This window comes from Marmota flaviventris, chromosome 2, assembly GCF_047511675.1.
Source record: "Marmota flaviventris isolate mMarFla1 chromosome 2, mMarFla1.hap1, whole genome shotgun sequence".
NCBI classification, from domain to species: Eukaryota; Metazoa; Chordata; class Mammalia; order Rodentia; family Sciuridae; genus Marmota; species Marmota flaviventris.
In genome coordinates, this window is record NC_092499.1 from 138,973,747 (window position 1) to 138,997,467 (window position 23,721).

Here is a 23,721-nt window from a genome sequence, read left to right on the forward strand (position 1 = left end):
GTTCAAAGCCAGCCTCAGCAATTTACCAAGGCCCTAAGCAACTTGGTGAGACCCTTTCCATTTTCTTAAAATGAAAAATAAAAATGGGCTCAGGATATGGCTCAGTGGTTAAGCCCTGGTACTTGAAAAGAAAAAGGGAGTGGGATTTAGAGTGGGGAAAAATTGTAGCCATAAGAAATATAGTATTATTGTCAAAAGGGCATGAAATCAGATGTCTAAATGGAGATAAAAGTCATGGTTTTATTTGTTCTGCTACAGTTAAAAATCACAAGTGTTTCACCAAGACAGGAAAGGAAAACAAAGAACAACGATGAGTTTTTCAATTGTGCCATCTTGTGGAAATACCTACTACCGGGTATGCCCAAGGAATCTGGGTCCCCAAGGGTTTTAGGCACACCAGCCCCAACAATGTATAAGATGGTGAACTGAGAAAGTTAAGTGCATATAATGGAGAGAGTGCTGTGTGAATTTCTAGGAATAAAATAAGTCATAACAGTAAGCATAATAATAAACACACAATATTTTTATAATTTTAATTTAAATAACAATAAAAATGAAAGTGAATGAATTTTAATAATAGCTCACATTTAGCACTAGGCACTTTCCTAAGCACTATAGCTGTAGAAATTTAATAATTTTCACAGAAACACTTGTTGAGATTCAGGACTAAGGAAGGGAGATTGTTTGGAATCCTGGAGTAGACAGCCTTGGAGGTGGGAACCCCAGGAGCAGGGACAGAGCCTGGGCTGTGGTCACAGGACCCTTCTGCTTCCAAACCTGTCAGGATGCTTCTCAGTTGAGTGTAGACCAGAGCCATGTTGCCTGTGGGGGATTCAGTATAGTTCATAGACCTGAAGGGGATTTGTCTCCCAACCCAGCTCACTTATAATACATTGCAATTCTTTTTATGGTCTTCTGTTTTCTGGGAAAATGTAAACATTAGGACCTTTTAGTATTGAAATCTTATTTTACATTCAAGACAGTTTCTTTCTTCTTGAAAGCTATATTCATCTGTGCTCTCCTATGTCCTGACCACTTAATTAAGTGAATTTCAAAGACTGAAAAGAAGGCATTTCTCTAAATCTGTAATATCTTACTATTTAGAAGCTCAGTGGGGCCTGACCACATTTCCCAAAGTAGGACAAAACACTGTATAACCTTTTAAAATAAGGTAAGAGAATATGTCATATTCTTTATGGTGCTTCAAAAAAAAATGTTTTCCTTGGGGGGAGCACACATGAAAACTTTCAGGTACTTGTGCTCAGCATGCACCTGAACACAGCTTCCATGTAGTTTGGTAGCCAGAGAAAAGAGAGGCTCTGGATGAAGGTATTGTTGGTCTTAGCAGAAAACTTGTCCTGGGTAACTGAGCGATTCATAGTAACTAACAGGATGTTTGTGGTGTCTTCTAAGACTGCCTGGTGAGGCAATGGCCTTGAAGGCAGGTTTCCTGTCTCAGCTCCCTCCCAGCCTCCACCCACTACAGCAGCCAGGCACTGGCAGTTACTGATAATGGAGAGACACTACTGAGTGCTTTTGATGTTAGCATCAGCAACTGCTGTAGCAGTTTCAACTGGATTCTTTTTCATGGAAGTGACGGTTACAGGAAGTGGAAATGGGGCTCTACTACCAGAAGGAAATTTAATCAGTGGCGGCATAAGAATGAGCCTTGTGAACTGTTGCAGTCTCCAGGGTGAATAGGACCAGGAGGATTCTGACACAATGATGGTTTGACAGCCCATTCCAGGTCAAAGTGACCTGAGACAAAACCCAGGACAAGACCCTGTTAAGCAGCATGGGAAGATATCAAAGAAAAAATAAAGCAGTTCTCTAGCCCAATTGACTACAGGGGAACAGGGGCAGAGAAGGGAAACAGCACTTGTTCAGCTACTGAGTTAGAGATTATTCTGTGTATTTTTATCATACTACCAATCTTCAAACGTGGAAACTGAGGTTCAGGGTAAGCAACTTGCTCAAAGCTAATGGTGGTAGAATGAGAGAGAAGTTAAAATTAACCTTCAAACTAGAAGATGAAACTTTGAGAATACACGTCATCAGCATTAGTGAAGAAGTGTCTGGACTAGGAATGTAGCTCAGTGGTAGAGCACTTGCCTAGCATATGTGAGTCCCTGGGTTTGATACCTAGCACCACAAAGGAAAAAAATGTCTTTGAGGAATGGGAAATGAACTGCAAATTATAGACAGTTCTAAAGTGGCCTGCTGAGGTTGGTCCAGCCATGCATTATTTGTTCTCTTCCCACTTCTCCATATGGTCAATGCCTCAGTATGTAGAGCCATCCAATCTCTTTTCTTAATCTCATTTGTCCTTAATATAACACTCCTAGGAGGTTGTCAAGGCAGATATTTATTTCCCACTTTACATTCTAGGATGACCAAATCCCTTGGGGTGAACTGACTTGCATTGCTACCCAACAGATAGTGGTGAATCAGTCAGACCTAGCATTAAAGACATTAAAAGACACAAGGTACATGGGTGCACGCAAAAGAGAAGGGAGGTTGGGCCTCGCTCAGATAGGAATGTACACTCAGAGGCAAGTGTGGTGATATACACAGAGGCTTTGACCAAGAGGAGAGTTGGCCAAGAAGCTAAGGGAAAGGTAGGCACGCAGGGGCCAGGAATGCAGAGTGCTTTTAAGTGATTTCAATGTTATACAGGCTCAAAAAAGGGGAAAGGACAGGTCAGAAGTCAATCTCATCAAGCAAGCCAAAAATGAACCCAACTCGGTCAATTCAGATGAAATTCAAGACTGCTCAGGAAGAATTAAGTAAAAGGGAATGTGGATGTGGAGAGTCAATGTCCAGGTGGACCTGGTCCAAGAGGTAGAATATAAAGAACAGGAATGGGTTCCACCATCCTGCTGTCCTTTGCGCCCCTGTCCAGCCCATACACAGAGAGATGAAAAAAATCAGCCTAGCCTTGTATGCACCTGGGCTTTCCACTGAAGCTGAGCTATGATGTCCTTGCCTTTTGCTGGGTAGAAGCCACAGGGCCAAGGCTGGGCTTTGGATATAACTTCATTTTTCTCCTCACTCTTTTAGGTCATTGAGTGCATTACCCAAGGTCGTGTCTTGGAGAGGCCCCGAGTGTGCCCCAAAGAGGTGTATGACATCATGCTGGGGTGCTGGCAGAGGGAACCACAGCAACGGCTGAACATCAAGGAGATCTACAAAATCCTCCATGCTTTGGGGAAGGCCACCCCAATCTACCTGGACATTCTCGGCTAGTGGTGGCTGGTGGTCAAGAATTCATACTCTGTTGCCTCCTCTCTCCCTGCCTCACATCTCCCTTTACCACCTCACAACTCCTTTCTTCCATCCTTGACTGAAGTAAACATCTTCATATAAACTCAAGTGCCTGCTACACATACAACACTGAAAAAAGAAAAAAAAAAAAAAAAGAAAGAGAGAAAAAGAAAGAGGAAAGAAAGAAGAAAGAATGAAAAAAATCTTGTAAGGCAGTTTGGCGTATATATATATATTTATATATCTAATTATCTATCTATATCTACAGAGAAATAAATACCTTCTCTAATCCTGAGAGAAGCTGCTGATACAGAAAACTATAAAGACTTCAAACAACTCAGAAAATCTTAAATATTATTGACGCAAATGAAAATTCCCTTGACTTAAGCTGTGGCCAGGGCTTCTTCAGCTCTGGCTTTTTGGAGCAGAAGACCTGGACCACGTAGAAAGACAATCTTCACTTTGGGATGGGAGGAGCCAGGGTGGAATCAATTACTGCTGCACATGCGTGTTACTCCTGTAACTCAGTATAGGTGCATGCGCAGACTACAACTGTGCTCAGCAAGGAAATGACACTGGAAGACCGGGGCCCTCAAGTTGGCCCTGCCCTTTACCTCCATGCCCTAACCCCCTTTCCTCCACTTCAGGACAGTTTTCTGATTTGTCCATTCTACAAAGTATAGTCCTAATGCTTTTGGGAATCAATGATGGCTCCTACGGGTAAACACTGAACACACACCTCCCCCACAAAACCACTCAAGAGCAGACTTGGATGTAAAGCATGCTCAAGTTCCTTCCTAGATTTGAAAGGAATGTGTCATTCTATCTTCTGAACTTAAAGAACTGGACTTTCTGGACTTAACCACAGAAGAAAAAAAAAATATATATATATATATATATATACATAACAGCTGAAATCTGAACCCTGACGAGGCACTGCCACCCATCTTTCTATCACTGGAAAGACTCCTTGACCCCACATCCAGGTTTCAGGGCCCTTGGGCAGTTTTGCAGATTAGGAAACAAGTTCCCTGTGTTGTCTGCTAATGTAGACACAGCAGGCTGCAGGGTTCCAATAGCCAGAGACTTAGTTGCTTACAGGCCACTTTTAGGTGTGTCCCCAGGGTCCTCTCTGTTTCTCCTCTTGCCTTCCTAGCTCCTAAAGCCCACCTCGTGGTCCCTTCACTAAATCCTGGGTGAACCCCACTACCAGGGAAGGAATCCAGGTTTAGTGAGAGCCTGGGGGCAGTGCTGTGTTCCAGGGAGGCCAGGCAGTGGCATGGGCAAGAGCCAGCAGGGAAGAATCCACTTGGCACCTGCACTGGGTCCTTGGCATGCTCCTCACGTTTCCAGCCCCTGGAAGGATTGATGCATCTGCCTTTGAGCTGTTGTGAAAAGGCAAGGACTGAGAAATCGCTTTTGTGGGCTGGGAGGAGCTGAAGCTTCTCTGGGAGGTGTCCAGTGAGTGGCCGATGCCACAAGCTTGGCATCTTAATGAGGACTGGGCTCTGACCAGGGAGGGAAAATGAAGCAACTGGACTGGGGCCAGCTCCCTCTGCCCCAGCACCAGGGGAATCACTGCCTTCCAGGCTGCTGCCAAGGACTGCAACAGAGCAGATCTCTGGGCCTCTCTGACACATGACAACAAAATGCCAGTAGAAGTCAACAGCCTAGCTGCACAGAGCCCTCCTGCTGGAGAGGAGGGAATGTACCCCTCTGGGGAAATCTGGCCTCTTCGCCTCATCCCAAGCACAGAGCTACCTAATGGACTGACCTTTTCCTGACTGAAGCCTCCTGGGAGCCTCTGACTTGTCCTTTTCCTTGCCCACTGAAGGGACTATATGCAACCTGGACACCCTGGTCAGCTGAAGGCAGCTGAAGTGTGGGCATCCTTGGTGGGGGTTGAGGATTGAGTGATGTGTTTGCAGCTTTGCTTCTTTTTTTTAGATCCACAAATGTTTTTATTCAAATAGAAAAGAGCTGTGCTCAGATCGTAGCCACGGTTGGGATTCAGGGATCAGTAAGGCTGCTCAGCTGGACTGGGAAAAGGACTCGGTAAATTGGGAGTTCAGTATAGGTCTTCTTGCTGTGCGGTGTGTGCCTAGCCCCTGAGGACTTTAGGGAAAAGTTCTTTGGATTGACCACCTTAAGAGAATCTTTTGTTATCCTACAGCAATTACTTCTCTGTTCTACTAATTGCTCCACATGAGGCCCTTGGTCAGTGCTGGGGCTGTGAATGATGGATGGAACTGCACAGCTTGGTTTTGATTGGGGTAACCAAGGGAAAGATGTCTAGGGAGGGAATGACCTGGGGGTGGGGGGCCTAGGGAAAAGTATCTTCTGGTGAGAAGGGATGTTCCAAGGCTCCTCTTGCTGCTCTTTTCCCTTATCCTTCCCCAAAGAGACACAGTGTGGCTTTGGTCGTCTGGGCTGTGTGTTTCTAGAGCCTCATAGTCACTAACTGGGTGAGAAGAAGGGGGAAAATAAATGGGTTGGCTGGTGGACAATGAGGGGTGTGCTAGAGTTTTAACTCAGTGCACTGCATCGTAGCCAAGTGAAAGAAGCCAATTCCTTGGAGAACAAGGAGCATGAAAGGATACCAAACTTGTCAGCTTGCCCTTGTCTTAGTCCACAGGCCTCCACATTGGCACTGGGGTTATTTGTTTGCTGCGTCCCCCATAAATATCTACTGGATGGGAGATTACAAGAGAGAGTACTGGAGACGGGGACTTAGGAAGACTCACTACCCTGCTGTCCTCTCTGTGTAGAGTATACTTTACATGTTAACCTTGACAGGTTAAAATTAAAAAAAAAAAAAAAAAAGGAAGAAAAAATTGAGAGTAAAGGAGGCAGAGCATAGGGCTATGGAAACTGGGCAGTCTGGGGACCTAAGAGTGTGCAGAGTGCGTTTTTTTTTCCTCCTGTACTGAGGCAAAACAAATAAGACTCAGTTTACTGTGTCTTCAAATTCAGGGGTACCCTGGCTAATCTGCAACCCCCTTCTAGCTCTGAATTCTTCAATTCTAACAGTGTCTAATTGCTGGGTCACTTTTTCTCAGCATCACTCTGGAATCCTGGGCCTCCTGGGTCTCCTGGGCCTCTTGGGCCTTGCATAGTGGAGTGGAGTTGCTGCTGAGGACGCTCTTGGCTTGGTCTGGGTGGATTTCTAGAAGAGAAGCCTCTCTTTTTTTGCACTCCTGTCACAACAAGTGAGAGTCTGAAGTTTTTCTGAGACTACTCTAGACTGGGGGAAAACATTTGGTTTCCTTCCCTATCCTAGCCTTCTACCTAGTAGAAAAGCAGTATTGAAGGTCTATTTATTTATTTATTTATTTTGGAAGAGCCTAATGTGGTTAAAGGAGTCTTGAAACGACATCCCGTCGGCCAATATCGCCTCTCTTGTCTACTCCATCCTCCTCTCCCATACCCAAATATACACTTTAAAAGACCATGCCAGATCAACTCTGTCAACTTAGCTTGAAGCCAACTTCTTTGTAACTCTTGGTGAATGTTCCAGGGAGCCCAGGCTGATCACCCTGCAGTGCCATCCTTAACCTGGTCCCCCCTGGACTAAGTGAAAGTGACTTGCTGTTGGTGGTCCACTTTGGAACAGGGTGCCATGGCCAAGGGTCCACTCAAGAACCGAATGCTGCTCTCTAGATCTTGGAACTGTGAGTGGACCTTGGGGGTCACTAAGTCTCCTCAAGTCAACAGACAAAGGACTTGGTGCTTCCTCTATCAGCAAATCATGCACATGTTATCCCTGGAAAGAGGCTGCCCACTGGAGGTAAAGGGTCCCTAGTCCTTCTGTGTTCAGGCTGAACATTAATGTTCTTCCCTGGTGATACCTACTTTGCGGAATACACTAGTGCAAGTATTTCTGGTGCTAAACACTACAGAAACCAACACCAACAGAAGAGTCGTCAGTCAGTTTCTGGGGCCGGGTGAGACTTCACTTAGAAGAGACAGTCAGTCAGTCATGCCAAGAGTGTACAGAATACATCAGGAAAGACCTGGCTTTGTTCTTAGTTTCCCAGGAGACTTTGGTTAAATCAGCTGATTTCTCAGATTACCAAATTTTCCATCTGAGACCTTTAAGAAATTGGAATATATATTTTTAGGGTTCATTTCAATTTTTTTTTTTAAATGTGGTTCCATTTGCTTTTGCTTTTTCAAGCTTGTTTGTCAGGAATAAGAGAGAGAAAAAGAAATAAGAGAGAAAGTGAAGGTTATGAAGGGAGAGGAAGAAAAGTCACCAGTAGCAAGAAATTAATTATAGAAGGGAAATAGAAAAGGTTTAATGACTGGTAGGTTTGAGGGACTTGGCTGGGAGAGCCAGGCATACAAGCCATGACCCAATGTTTGTACTCTACCAAGGAGGCCACCTTGCACCTGATACACCTATTTCCACCCCACAGGGGCACACCCAAAGTTGACAGAAACTATTCTAAGATATGAAGATAGTCCTGCCTACCTTTCATTCAACCACTAGCAATCTGAACTCTTGAGTCAAAAAACAAGAGGTTTTTATCTTTAAATGCTAATTGTAAAGGATTAAGGTGTGGGAAAGAGGGTGGGATTGAAGTCTCAGACTCTTTACCCAAGTCCTTTTTCATTCAGGAATGAACTATTGGCTTCCTTGCTCTCCTTTTCTGAACCAAACAACAATAGTATGGTCTTCACTCTGAGACTTAGTCAGTACAATGAAAAATCTTGAAATCTGGGATCCTTCCAGTGCTTTTCTGAGAGTCTGGAGCATAGAAATGTCTATAGATGATTATTGAATAGGCCCATATGCCAGCAATCCAGAAAGCTGCCTTGAGATGCCTCTGAGATGCCTATTGTTTGCTTTGGTTAGAAACCAACTGCTAGAATACTCAATGGTATTTGTCTTAGAACAAAAAACAACACCTTTAGTCTAGGCATTGAGTGCTGTAGTCATTGTGGTTTTGGTTCCTTGAGTTCTGCTGCCTCTTTGAATTCAAATAAATTCTTTCAGCCAATGCTTAATACGTTCTAAAGGGAAATTCCAAACTTTTGCATCAGTATTAAAACATCAAGATAGGCTTCGAAAATCTTTCAATTGCTTGAAAACCCCCAGAGTATCTTCTTAAGGGACATATAGGCATATACACATTGTGTGCTATGTATTGGATTTGAATACCTTCAAAGAAGGCCTGCCTGGAGTCAGAAAACTGATTCTAATTTGGGGTTCTCTTTGCAACTTATATTTTTTAGGAATGAGAAATTCAAAGATTGACTGGCATCAGAGTCATTCAAAAAGGTTCTGTTGGGAAGTCTGTCATCTTGTAAAGTTTGATCATTTTCTTGTTAAGTTTGATCATTTGGTGCTCCCTGAATTAAATTACGTTGACAGTAACATTCTGAGCATCTGAAAATCATTCTCTCCTGGTTGTCTGATGGATCACCACAAAGGAACTGTTTCTACTACATCTTGATTGGGAGTTGGTAGTGACGTCACCATCTCTGCAGATGACAGGACAGAGAGACTGAGATGTTGATAACTGATCATTCTGAAAAGCATTGCTGCCATGTTAGGTATGGTGAATATTTATGTGACTGCACTGAGTGTTAAGACTTTTGCTCTGCCCATGGGTTGCTCTGCCCTGGGGACCTGAATCTTGGCTTCTGTTTGGTGCTTTCTCCCCAAACACAGGGTTTTTTTTTTTTCTTTTTTTTTTTTTGACTGTCTATAAATTGTTTATACTTTGCCACTTTCTGTCCCAAGTCTCAGTGAGCCAATGTAAACACTTTTCTGTGAGCTCTGTGGAGATTGAAGGCTTCTTCAGAGTACTTGAAATTCTTTTTTTTTTTTTTAATTCTTGATCAAAGTAATGAGATTCAGATTTCCCATCCTTTCAGTGAACTACTAGATTCCAAGTTTTAAACAAGGCCTGGTTTTATATTTACTATAGGAGATGATGTCTTAAGTCAGTGAGCTAGGCTCTCTCCCTTTCATAAAGAGTTGGGACGGTAACTTCTCTTAATGTTCTGATCACCCAGGAATCCATTGCTTTGTGTGTAGCACCGTGGTCCAAACTCACAGTTTGTAAGAGATACTTCCAACTGACAAAGCTAGAAGTTCTAATAGAACACACATTAGGATAACACAGACAAGAAAAGGCCTATTGAACATCTGCTCTGAGAAACATGTAGACACCTGGTCTTGCTTTTTCATTTTGCATTAATAAGAGAATTTGTTTTCTTTTAATTTGAGGCAATCAGAAATTGATACATCCTATCTTCAAGGACAAAGGTAGGTTAAGAGCTCAGACAACTATTGTGTATTCTGACATTCTTTTGGATGCAGAATTCACTAAACCCAATAAGAAATATGAATTTTCAGTCCTAAATCTGATAATTATTCTTTCATTTAAGAGGAGTTCATGGAAGTCACCTTTAAAAATCTGGATCAATAGTACGACATATTCACTTCTTTTTCTTGGAGATATGTCCATATTGTATCTGCATTCAATAGCCACCTGATATTTACCCAGTCCCTGAGGACCCACCTCTGGAATGAAAAAATAAACCTGGTCTAGGTGATTTGATTTCTGCTGTCCACAGTACAGAAGTAAATTTCAGTAGAGATTTTCTTTCATTTTTCTTTTTGCTTTTTCATTTTCTTTTAGTTCTTATCCTCCTGTTTCTATGGGACAGACAATCCAGCTTCTCAAACTCTGAAAAAGTCTTAATACGAGGTGAATCCCAGGACCACAAACAGTTTGGACTTCAAACCGTGAGAAAATTGGCGCCGAATGATTCGGCACACAAAGCAGAAAACTTTCATTTCCTTCAGGCAGGATGGAATTGACTGATATATTAAGACTTCTGAAGGAGCCCTGCCCTGGAGTAATTTCAGTGCTGTCAGACGATGTTGACATCTAGATTAACCTCTGTGCAGTGAAATTTACTGCAAAACTCATTGAGATGCATGTGGCATGTCTCTGTAAATCCCATCTGGAGCCGTTGGTGGCCCACCCTCAGCAACCACCCCCGTCTTCCCTACCCACCACTCTCACAATCCATGAACTTCTAGCCTCCAGGAGAGGGGAGCCACAGCTGGGGTCAACCCCAAGAGAGGGAGCTTTGACCTTTCTCTGAACATGGTGCTGAGCCAGGCTTTAGTGCTTGGTCAGAGTGACAGTGGTTGTCATCATATGGGTTTTCCCCTGAGGGGACTGCACATCAAGGCATGAAAACCACTCCTCTGATGACAAACAGTTTTGCAGCATATCTTGATGCTGCACAAAGTGATGAAATGATTTATAAAGAATTAGTGTGACCTAAGTTGGTTAGCTCCACTCTGGATCCCCCAATCCTTCAGGGCTTCAGGGTTTGAATGCAACAAGGTCATGACCACAGCCAGGTGTGAGGGAGTGGATACTGATGGACAAAGGCCTCGTCCTTTTGGCAGGGGTTTCCTTTGGCCCTTGCAGGAAAGGCAGCCTCAACTCCTTTTTTTCCTGTGTGGCAGAGGATGCAGCTATCCTGTAAGTGCTAACCTGTGTTTTCTCTTTAAGGGGTGTGGGCTACAGAATGAATAAAACCCCTTATAATTCACTGTGTGATGCCATATTAAGGTGCAGCAGCCAGATGAAACTTCAAAGCTGAGATCATGACTTCTCTGCAAACATAGGCCTTTACTAACATCAAAAATTACAAGAAAAGGCCTTCAGCTTATTATCAGCCACCTTCAAACTCAGTGAAGTTGCTCAACATGATCACAGACAATTTTGAAAATTTACCTGAGGATTTTAGAACAGTTTACCCAAAAGTCTGGAGAACACATTTCTCTAAAGTTTTTCTTCTTCTGATTCTCTTTCAAATTACGTTTCCAACTTTGCTGTGTGTCTTTAATCTAACAAGAATCTCCTCATATATTCTTAGATATTTCTTTAGAAGAATTGAAAATTTCCAGCTAAGTACATTGTGTTTATTGACTGGGAAAATAGATTTCTGGACTTAAGTAATTTAGCAATCATAAGAGGCAGTCTCGGCTGTTTAAAAGCAATTATCTGAGTTGTGTTTTGTATTAGATTCTCAAACTCACATAGTACAAACTACATTCATCTTTTTAATTATTTATATTATGATACTTGTTTACATGTATATGTACACGTACATGCACACGAATACTTCAGTGATTCTTTTGGTATTCAAACCACAATGTCCCATGTTTGTTGCTTCCATTGATCTCTGTGTGCATGCATGTGCAAATAAATGTGCACCACCTGTGAGGTTTCTTAAGCCTAACTGCAACTCTCCTTATCCTTTATTATCAATTCAGAGCCTTTCACTTTCTGCACTTTGGATTGTTTGCAAAGCTAATTTTTTTTTTTGAGACAAATTCCTGATTTTCTCAAAATCTTTGTATTTAAAGGCAGGACTACTTTTATTTATGTATTTATTCTTTTCAGAAACAAAAACCAAACAGCCTTGATTCAGATTTGATTTAATTCATTTTCTGGGGAGGAAAAGGGTGATGAATTTCTGCCTGCATAATAACTATGAAGTGCAAACATAAACGCCCATCAGTTTTAGCTGATTGGTGGACCTGACTTTGGGCTAAAATAGTTACTCAGATAGAAAACTCAAATATTCCAGTTGAATTACAATGTGAAGAGAAAGGGTAAGTGTGGGGTACAGGAAGAGCACTGGGCTAGGAGCAAGCAGGCTGGATTGGGTGTTGCTGGGCGAGGTAGCTGTGCATATATCACCAATTTTGTGGAGCGTGGAGCACAGTGGGAATGTCCTTAGTTGAAAGCGTGCAGCTAGCAGCTAGTTGCAGGCCTATGCTGTTTCTCTGATTGCAGTGAGGGGGCAAACCAATCTTTTTCTTATCCTGTGCCTGGATTACTTAGCAATGAAGTATATCACATCAAGGTTCCACCTAGAACAAATTTCCAAATATCTCCACTCTGAAGACAGACAGTCATTTTTGTCTTATGTTCATTTTATTTCTTGCACCTCTCCCTTTTTGCAGCTCTTTCTTTCCTTGTCCCTTTCTAAATTATGAACTCTTTCTGTCCTTCCCTTGCTCCCCACACAACCCCTTAGGGGTCCTATCTCTGAAAACCCTAGGAGTTCATTTTCTTCTTCCCTAATGTGAGCATCACCCACGCTTGTGATTTAGCCTTGTTTTCTGCAGTAGGAAGCAAGTTTGTTCTCCAGCCATCCATCAGTCTCTTTCCAGCTCTATGGACCAAGTGATTAGCTCCTCATTAATACCTCATCAGTTGATTTGCACAAGACTCTGGGACAGCGATGTTATTATTATGCCGTAGTCTATATTTTTGAATTCAGCCCATCCTTTTGGGTTGGTTAGGAAAGGCAAATCTTCCCACAATCATTTTTCTTCAAATTCCTCTCTTGTTTTCTGACTGTTGAATATTCTGATAAATGGCAGACCATGGTTTTCATTTTTTTTCGAGGCTTCTACAAGTGTGGGTCTCTTATATCTCTGTGGATTAAGAGCTCCACATGTCAGCCAAGTGGTTATCTATTTAATGGAGTGGATGTAATATTGACACACGGATGTGGAGCAGCATCCAAATCTTAATAGGTTTTTTCCTTCAATTAGATGAGATATTTACTGTGATAGTACCAGAAAGTTTTATACTGTCAGAATGGAACCGAACTTAAAATGCTAGGGAACAATGAGGTAGGAGACATCACTAGAAGAGCTGGGAGACGAGACCTTTAGTTCCGCAAATCATCATGCATCAATTGATGCTGCAATTCTGCCCCTTCAATGACTCTGAAAAACAAAAATCCCATTTACTATTCAAAACATATTTACCATGACTGATCTAACCCTTATTTATGAAAATACCATTTCCCCCCTTGTAACTCTGGGTGTAGTTTAATTTTATTTCTTTTTCTTGTCCCTACTAATATTTTCAATGAGATTTCTATTTTTTTCCATTTTTTAAAAAATTTCCTTAGGAAAGACTTGGGGGTCTATTTGAAATGCTGTCGATGATGACATGACACATTGAAAGTGGTGGGGTGGGTAAGGGGACCAGGAGGCAGACATCTTGTGAGTTCCTATTTCTCTCTGAGTGATTGTGGAAAAGTCCTGCCTCCTCTGTGCCTCAGTTTCTTAATCTACACACACACAAAAAGCTGTACTAATAACCTCCTGCCTGTCCCAGAGGGTTATTATGAGCCCTAGATGAGATCCTGGCTGTCAAGGTGCTCTGTGAGCTGTCCATGGCCTCACAGACAGAGCTTGCCCCTTGGGTGGCTAAGTGTGGCACCGTCCTGCTGGGTGCTAAGCTCGGAGTTTCTTTTGAAGTGTGTTGTATATTGAGGTGCACCCTCCTGAAATCCCTCCTGGCATCTGGTTTGTAGAGGTTTTGTCATTAGCATTTTCCCCTTTGAATTACTATTGAGCATCTGGTGACAGAAAATGCCTTAAAAAAAAAAGTCCAAGTAGACATGGATATTTTATTCATTTGTCTCTGTTGTTGAAAAGGAACTGTTCATAGATTTGTATTTTCAGGCTTTGAATCCCAAACATTTTGTAGTAAAATGGCACCTCTTTTTCCTTTTAACTCCTTAACACTTGTTTTTGCTTTTTTTCCCCCCAACACAATGCTTTGGAGCATAATTGTATGAAGCTTCCTCTATCAATTGGATTGTGAGGCTAATATGGAATGATTATGACTTTGAAGCATTCTAAGGCCAGTGGCTCATACATGATGAAGGACCTTAAGTGGAAAGAGCTGCTCCAGCGAAGACCTAATGCCAGACCACTCTTCTAATAGCCCTGAGCGTAACAAATAGGTGTGAGTAGGATTCCCACAGAGGACCATGTCCGACTGAAAATAAAACCCTAGGTAATAAATCCCGAGACTGGATTGCTGAAGTTATAACAGTGATGTCATTCACAGCCCCTAAAAAAAAAAAAAAAAAATCCCAGGTGTTTGTGACACCACCCACTATTTTAAGTACCTTGCAATGGTAACTACTTGGCTCGTTAAATTTTTCAAATGCTATTTACCTTCAAATACCAATTAATCAGGTGTAATTTATCTGACAAAATGCTGTGTACATTTTTTTTTCTCCTTAAAGGATTTTGACCACTGAAAGAGAAATCAGAATAAGCCTGAGTCTCCAAAATCCTAAGGAAGTCATAAATGTTTCACTCAAATTCCTCCTATCTCAGCTTCTCTCTTCTATCTTGGACTCCATGTTTGTTTTTTTCTAGACAGGAAAGCAACACCTCTGTTCTGGACCTCTGCCTGGGTGATTTTCCCCTGCAGTTAGTTGTCCTGCAGGCAGATAGTATTCCAACTACCTTTGAAATGAGAATCCAAGTTGGGTTATGTTTTTAAATTATGTGTGAGATGAAGAAGGCAAGCCAGTTCAGTGTGATGCTTCATAATTCATTCTGATAATCTTGAAGAGATGAGCTTCTTCAGAGCAGTGTTAAGGCCTGCCCTGAACAAGCTGTTTTACTGTGTAACTTCCAAGAGACAAGACTGATTAGTTAAGGATCCCAGAGGTATCATCTGAGCAATAGCTCACTGGATATGGAAAGTTTGATCTAATATTTTGTAGGAACAATGGAACCTATTTTAGTGCTGTTTTCTTTTCCGTCTCTGAAAGCATAGCCTTTGGTGTGTGTGTGTGGGGGGGGTATTGGGATAGCTCCTTTCCAAGGCTAAAGAAGATTGATTATAATTCACATCTAAAAGCAAAGTCTCCCCTAAGCCCACTGGAGCTGAAGGCAATTCCAAAATGACCTGTGTCATTTTTCTGATACCCTACTGATCAAAAACCTTCTTTATTATGTGTATGGGCCACAGTGGGTTAGCTCAAGGGAATTCTTGAATAAAAATAAAGAGAAAGCAAGTTAGGGCAAGAAAATTCTCACTTTGAGTGTGAGAAGAAACAGCAGTGCTGTTCTCTCTGGCAAAACTTGTGTACTGCTCAGGAAAGAGTCACGTTCTTTTTCAAGATGATTTCACTTCTTGAGCAGTGTGTGTATGTGTGTGTGGGTAGGGGAGAGGGAGAGGGGAAAGAGGTTGGAAGTAGGAAGCAATTGTTGATGAATTTAGACTCTCTTGAGCACAGTAAGACTCTGCTCAGGTTTTCTGAAATTATGGTTGGAGAGGAATTCAGAGGCCCATGTTTTGCTTCAAGGAGAAGTTTTATCCATATATTTCCTTGAGAAACATTCAGTCATTGTGAACCAAATCAAGCCTATATTTGCAATTGGTATCAAGAAAACAAAACCAGTAGGCAGTGCCTGTAGACCCTTATTCTGCACCTGTTTGTTGACTTCTTTTCTAAAGGGGCAGGGCTCTTGATTTGTGTGATAGAATATGCCAATAGGGCTTGAAGGGAAATGTGGTTTGAGTGAGCTTCCCCATCAGAATTTTGGCAGTGCTAATTTTTTCCCACAGGAATAGTTTCAGGACTTTCTTTTTTCTTTTTCTTTTCTTTTTGAGATGGCACAAAAACTCGACTTTTGGAACATGTTTGGATGCCTGTCACCTAGAATCAGCTTCTGCTGAAAGACTTTTCAGTCTGACAGGCAGAGTTTCAGGCTTTGCCCATCCCAGAGTGTAAATTCTGCCATGATTCCTTGTTATCTGTCTTCAGCACCAGGGACAGCAAACAGGCCCTCAGCTCAACCAAGGCCTTCTATCCTGATGGAATTTCCAGAGAAGGGCAGACTTCTTTACTTCTTATCCACTGAAACTTAACTTGGAAGATTTTATTCTTAAGCACATTTAATCCCAAATCTGGAATAGCTGTTTCTGTCATGTTCTTGAGCTGGTATCAAACAGAGTTTGGGCCAATGTCCTGACTCAGAGTATTGAAAAAACACTTAGCTCACAGTGGAGGGCACACTTTTGGAGAGGAATTCCTTGCAAAAAGCCTTTATAAGGAACCCTTGATTTGTAAATTTTCCAATAGGAAATTGCTTATTGGACATCACTTTTTAAAAATATGCATATTTCCCACATAAGTTCATGTTTGAATGGGTGTGCATATGGAGACGTTATTTCATAGTGGTTGAGCAGAAGCTAGGAACTTTGAGGATAGAGAAGGACTCAGTGATGCTATTGTTAGAAGGAAACTCGGGGAAGGACATTGCTGTGAATCTCAGAATCCACTTTTGATCCCTGAGTGCTCTTCATCAGCTGTTCTTGCCTTAAACAATCACAGTAAGACTGGTCCTTATGCCCGTCACCAGGCCAGAATGGAAGGGGTGCACTGGAAAAAACAAGGCAGCAGAAGCACATGTTGTTCCTTTGCTTTGTGATTAGCCAAGTTTCATATGCCACAATGCAACAGAGCTCTCATCTCAGAAGCAGCATTTTCTTCTCTTGATCAATCAGCAGCACTGCTACCCCGCTTATGTCAGGATGGGCCTTATGCTGGGAAGTCAAGGGGGTCACTGCAGGTTTCATCTTAAATGCTGCCTTATACTTCAGACATGTCAGATATATCTAACTCCATCTTGGTGGCAGCTGGAATACCCAAGGCTCTGACTGCTCTACCATACCCTCTTCTTACTTCCTCTGCTCCTTCAGTGTTGCTTATCATAATTCATAACAATCAGTGCTAGAACATCATGAGAGATTCCTTCTAATAATAAATGAGGTAGTAGAAGCAGGCCAAAGTACATCTCAGAGGAGAAATTTCAATGAAACTGTGATTTTTTTTTTCTTTTGACCTTGGACTGGGTCTGAGGAGAAGCTCATTTCCCTTGATTCCTTATCTTCTTGAATGAACTTAATTTGCTGTTCTTATTTACCATGCAGAAAGGGGCATGGCATGAGTTTCTCCATACTATTTGTATGAGGACTTCTGAGGGATAGGATCAAAAATTCTCTACTAGAATTTTTTGTCTTTTGAAATAAGGGAGTTGGATTTTATATTTAAATCAAGAACAATCCTATTTGAGGAAGGATATGTATAGAAAGAACCAACAGCTATAAGAAAGCCTCATAAAGGAGAATCTTTCCCTAGTATAGAGAGGAAGGATTTGCAAACTCACCATGAATGGAACAAGTGAACTGCTAGGCAGTGCAAAGGTGGTCCGAAACTGGCGATGGAGAGCAGGCACATTTAGAAATAGAGGTGATGCCATTAGAAGCCTCAGGAGGGAACAGGCCAGAGAATGAAATCCTGTAAAAGTTCTCAGTACTTTTTCTGGAAAAATTCCTAAAGTTTTCAAGGGCACTTCTAGCCCTCTGCCTCTTCAGAGGTGAGCTCAGTGCTACTTCTGGGTTCTTAAGGCAAATGCCCTACAAACACCAAAGTCTTGTATTTTCCACTCTTGGCCAGCACTGGCTGTCCTGGGTGGGATTTTTTTCCCTTCCCTAAGTGAAAGGGACTTGTTTTCAGGAGAAGTGTCCTTTAAACATCCAGCTAAAACTGGAAGTAATTTTTTGCATGAATGGCTTTTTACAGCTAGGTCTAAAGCAGAACAAAACTTGTATTAAACTAAGTGCTACTTTACATATCTTATTTCAAGGGAAATGAAGGATTTATTGCCGTGTAAATGATATACACTGATTTGTTTCCTACTGGACATTACATGTCCCTTTATCTCTAGGCTGATGTTGTGCAGCAAACTTTCAATATCTGGAAAATCAGCTGGTACCTACTTCAGTGCACTAGTAAGATAATTATGTTCTCAGAGAGGAATTTTGCAAATGAAGTTTGGGTGCTGTTGTAACTGATTTCCATGCCCTTTCCCTAAGCTTTCTGTACTAAATATCTGTAAAGTGATTATATCTTGTCTGATCCCATGCGTCTGTGTGTATTTCCCAATGTTTGTGTAAATATATTGGCAATCTGAAGAGTTAGTTGGATTATGGCAACTGCAGAACAACAATGTGTATGGCATATGGGACACATGTGATATGTATGCATGCCTGTTCCTGGGCCAAGCTAATCAAATCCATGTTGGCTTGGGGAAAGTTTAACAGTGGGTATGGTATTGCCAAGTCATCATTTATTGGTGAAGACCTTGACAGAAGAATTGCGTTCAACTACAACTTATGTCATTTACTTTAACCTCAATTGATTATTCCTCAGTTTTCTTTTATTATACATACATTCCTTCATGACACTTGTTCATTTGATTTCCCCCCCAGGCCACTGGAAAGTGCTGATCATATTTCTATACTATTGTTTGGATCTCAAAGTTGTTAATATAAATGATTACCTTTTTAGTAAAATTGGTTTAACTTATAGTACCTTTTCCTTGAGGTACTATTTCTTCCATTCCTTTTCTTGATAACAAATGAATCCATTGGTTGTGCTAACTTTATTTGCATCCTGACAAGTCTTGGGGAACTGATCTAGTTAAAATGATGACTACATTTGCCTTTGGAAAATAGGTTCATGGTCTAAGTAAAACTTGTATGGGAAGGTGTCCTTTATGCCAAAACAAACAAACAAAAAGTAACTTGGTAAGATGGCCCCAGGGTAGAGGGGATGTGCTCTCAGTTGATATTAAAGGATGTGTTGAAAAGGCAAGTGCCCACCCTTTCTCTATTTCCCCTCCCACCCTTCCTTCCTCCTCAACCTCAAAAGAAAACAGAAAATTATTTTTTTAAACTGTATTAATAATTTATGTTTAATACAAAAGGATGATTTAATGGTATCACCAAAGGTCATTTCTTCCATTGTGCATGTCCTTTACTCTCAGCCCCGCACCATCATGCCATTCTTCACCCTCACACTTTCATCCCAAGGCAAACACGTGTCTTCATCAGAATCTATGGGTGTTGGAGTTAAATGTGGGGGCAGAGATTTAATACCTTGACACTAATGAAAACCAACCATTCTTCACTTTCAAATGGTCTATTACTACAAGAAGGCAAACTCTCTTCTTGGTTTTTGTTTTAAAACATTTTATACATATATATGTATATATGTGTGTGTATGTATGGACATATGTATGTATATGCACATGTACATGTATATATGTATATATCCATCTCCAATATAAATATATCATATGTGAGAGTTGTAAATACTCCTTAGTCATATGTCTGTCTTCCTCATAGTATCATATCTTCAATGTTATGTTAACAACTCCATTTATTGATTGATGAAATTGTGTGTAAACCTGTATCTTCCTGACATAGTTTATGTAGGGTCTCTTCTCAAATAAAGTATAAAACAACAATGTCCTTGGTTTATTTGGATTCATTTTGTGGTAGGAAAGTGTTAAACTTAAAGGTAGGTTGAACTTTGGGCAAGTCCAAATGTGTGCAAAAATCATGCAAACATGGAATACTGCCCTGCTGAGGGTTAAAGTGGCTTGCATGATTTTTGAGACAACCCCTAGGTTGAATTTTGGATGGTGATGAGTGTTTCAAGAAGTAAACACATATATTGTTATTTGAGGCAGAGTCCCAAGAGAAGCTCTAGGTCATGATGATGTCCCATTATTTCATAGATGTTGTATTCAACTTCCTAGTTACAGTCATTTGAGTCAGTTTCCAAGCTGGGATAATATATTCTACTGGAGATCCTTTCACCCCAAAGATTGTATGATTCTTTAGCATAATGATTTTAAAACTCCTTTCCTCTCCTCTCTCATTTCTTTCAAGTCTCCCTTCATTTTCAATATACATCTTTCCTCTTTGTCTCATCAATGCACTACTTGTAATATTATTTCAAGACTTTATTTTCAATAATTTCTTTCAAAAATATTTCTGGGTTGTGGAGGAAATGGTGTGGGGTAGAGGCAGGGACGTACAGGAAGCATTTCTACTCATGAGAGTTCAACAGCAATGTGGAAAGTCACAAGGTGGATTTTCTCCATATTGGCAGAGTTTCTCCATAGTTTTTGGCACCATTCAGATTTTGGACTTGATCATTCTTTTTTTTTCCTTGGGTGAGTGTGGGGGGCTGTTTTGTGCATCATGTGATATTTCTAAGTGCATTTTTATTAGATGCATTAGCAGCCTCCCTCCAGTGTGTGATGACTCAAAATGTCTCCAAACATTGCCAAATGCTCCCTAGAGTGGAGGTGGGAAAATGCCCCAGTCGAAAAGAACTGATTAAACGTTGAAATCTTCCTACACAATATCTTACAGTATTAAAAAATAAATAAAATTCAGAAAATATAAGAGTCCTCCAGCCCTTTCTAGACCAGCTTCTTGGCTGTACCTCATGATATACTTGCCACTTTTTTTTTTGGTACTAGGAATTGAACCCAGGGGCGTTTAACCACCAATCCACATTATCCAGCCCTTTTAAAAAATATTTTCTTAGATACAGGGTCTTGCTAAATTGCTCAGGGCCTCACTAAATTGGTGAGGCTGGGTTTGAACTTGCAATCTTCCTGCTTCAGCCTCCTGAGTCCCTGGGATTACAGGCCTGGCTTTTGCTGCTTTTCTTCAAACACATCTCCTTTCAAATATCTTTGTTGAATCTGGGGTCTATGGTGCATACCTGTAATCCCAGAAACTCTGGTGCCTGAGGCAAGAGGATCCCAAGTTTGAGGCCAGCCTGAGCAGCTTAGTGAGACCCTGTCTCAAAATAAAAAAATAAATAAATAAAAAGGATCAGAGATGTAGCTCAGTGGTAGAGCACCCCTAGGTTCAATCCCCACTATCCCCTCCACACAAATTATTGCTGAGAATCAAGTTATAATACCACATTTGGATTTTACATAGCAATAGAGGTACCTTCTTCATCTTCATGTATCAAAATGTCTTCATCTGTAAAATATGTGTTGATACCACTTTTTTTTTAAATGTACAGTTAGTCTACAGTTAATGCCTATGGATCTGAGTGGGAAGAAACACAAGCACCCTTTTTTTTTAAGTTTTATGCCACTGGGAATGATGCTGGATACCCAAGGGGCAAAAACTTTTGTTTTTCAATCGTCCAATCATATTTTTCACCTGGTTCTTGTCCTATCATCACATAAATCACAAGGTCATATCAGACCCTTTGTAAGGCTAGAATGTAAGTCTCCAGTCCATGAACTCATTTTGATGGGTATGAGGAACTTGGATTAAGTTTGTGCTCAGATTATTTCACAGAGAAATTACCTTTGCCAGAACAAACTTAATCCAAGTTCCTTAATGGACATTTGTTGAGTTGTACTAGAGTCCTCATTCTCCAAGGCCCTAGTCATTCATGCGTCATGCAAAGTTCTACCATTAAGCTGGCCCTTAAACCTCACTCATGGAAACACTCAGGATCCAAATCTCTGAACAATCTGATGATGTAGAAGTTATGGGGGAGAGATTTCTTCTCCCCACCATGTGGCTGCCTTTGCATTGGTGGCTTCCTGAAGGCAAAAACAATTATTTCTCAAAATAGTCTATAGGCTTCCTTTTCACAGTCCAGCCCAGCGATGGCAAATAACGGAAGTGCATTAAAGGCTGCTGGTCTCACTCTATATACCTGGTACCCTCAGCTTCCTCGTCTGCCAGGGAATCCTCCCCGCTGCACACAAAGGCTAAGGGCACTGTGGGGGTTTTGCATCTTCACTTTAGAATGACCTTATGCCCTGAGGAGTCATTATTTTTCATTTGTTCTTAGATCACAATCCAAAGTTGGGTACTTTTATATCTGGAAGGTTCTTAATAATTTTATTCAAATACGTGCCTGTAGCCAGGTATACAAAAACAGGGACATATTCCAATGCTGTAGGGCATGGTTGATAAAATTATCTTATTAAGACAGCATGGCTCTAAAATATCAGCACCCCAGTGGTGACACAGAGAAGCAATGGTCTAATGGAGATAATTCAGACACAGCAAGTGGCTGTTCCTGAGTCTGAACCTGGAGGCTATGACAGTGCCAAGAGCAGCAGTGTCATCAAGGTACTCAGGAGACACAGGCCAGAGATACGAATTAATCAGAAAGTTCACATCCAAGATGGTGATTGTTTTTTGCATTGATCTTGAACAGATAACAGGAGTGAGCACCCAGAAGGTGTCTGAGGACACATTTCCCCAGTGTTTCAAGGCACAGTAGGGCCCCTAGTTCTGTGCCAGGCCCTGTTCTTTTCTCCTGTTGGGATGCTCAAAGTTACTTGCCTATTAACCAGGGAGGTGTTCTATTTTAGCCTCTCTTTCCCCCCATTACAATGTTCTGAATTATTCAAATCACCAGTGCAGAACTCAGCAGAGGGTCTAATTACTGCCCTGCTTGCTACTGGCTGATGAGCTGCAAAAGTCAGAGAATGACTTCAAAACAGTTAAGTGGGGAGAAGCAGCATCTTTGGAAAGTCGCCGAGGAGTTTCAGTCTTACTAGGGAAAGCTGGATGTTGTAGCTGTGGAGAGCTTGAGGGATAAGGCCATTGTCTGACGGCAGATCATGGCCAGATACCCACAACTCCAGAGAAAGCATCGTCCTGGGATTTTTTCAGCTCATCTGTGATTTCCTAGTCATGGTCCTTTCTCAGAACTTTGAGAACATTCACACACGCTTTATGTCTTTCAAGCTCAAACAATCTTGGCTGACAAATGCTAAATTATAATAGAAAGAGGCTAAAGAAGGAGAAAGATGTCAGGACACAGGAATGAGCTTCCATATTTAAGTCCAGCGTCATTATTTGTCAAGCTCTCACTAAGTGCTCCATGTTCACGAATTAATTATTCTAACAGCATCAGACACTAATAATATTCCCATTGTAACAATGTGTTAATCATGCCTCAAAGGTTTAAATCATTTGTGCATTTTTATCCACTTAATTGATACAGAGCCAGGGTTTAACCCCAGAAGCTGGACCTAATACATGTTTTCCTAATTGTCACTTTAGACCTCTTGTCTAAGATGAAGATAGAAGTTTGAACCTAAAACAAAAACAAAAAAACCCAGAAGGTGAAAAAAAGCATTTTGGAAGACATATCTGTTTTAGGACAAAACAGATTTATTCATTCATTCACTCATCATTCATTCATTCATTCATTCATTCATTCATGTGATCAGTTTAGGAGTGTGCTACAGCCTGGAGGTATAAAAGGTTTAAGAGCCCTTCCCTATACATCATCACAATCCCTGATGCACAATCTGGGTCCCGCTGTGAATGGGAGACTGTGTAGCTTGCTAAGAGCCAGGCATAAGATGCAGAAGGACAGACTTTTTACCCATGACTTCAATGAAAGCTAAGAAAATCGTATTTGATAAAGACATTCCCCTGAGCTTTCCCCAAAACAGAACTAAGTTCTCACTAGTGCCCTTGGGCCACACATGGTAAATGCCAGGTTTTTAAGATACACCTTATCAGAATTCACTGGGAGCCTTGACTGAATTTTACTCCAGGGTGGAAGCCAGAACCCTTCTCCCAGGCACCTATGCACATGTTGGCCTAGAGAACAGGGCAATGTCTCAATCCTGGCCTGACACCCTTAAGTCACTGCTCCAGGGACAAATTGGCCCTGCTCATTTCCCATCTCTAAGAGATACAACAATCCACTGTCTCCCGCTAC

The 23,721-nt window shown here is 41.4% G+C and overlaps 1 protein-coding gene across 3 annotated transcripts in view; it reads left to right on the forward strand.

Moving 5' to 3' along the window:
* The window catches only part of Ntrk3 (neurotrophic receptor tyrosine kinase 3), a 389,429-nt gene extending 369,992 nt beyond the window's left edge, over positions 1-19,437 (forward strand). For all 3 annotated transcript variants that reach the window (XM_027922507.2, XM_027922509.2, XM_071608640.1), the window contains one exon: positions 3,061-19,437. In XM_027922507.2, coding sequence (XP_027778308.1) covers positions 3,061-3,246 — 186 coding nt within the window. In that variant the 3' untranslated portion in view covers positions 3,247-19,437. The remainder of the gene's footprint in view (positions 1-3,060) is intronic.
* The last annotated feature ends 4,284 nt before the right edge of the window (positions 19,438-23,721 follow it).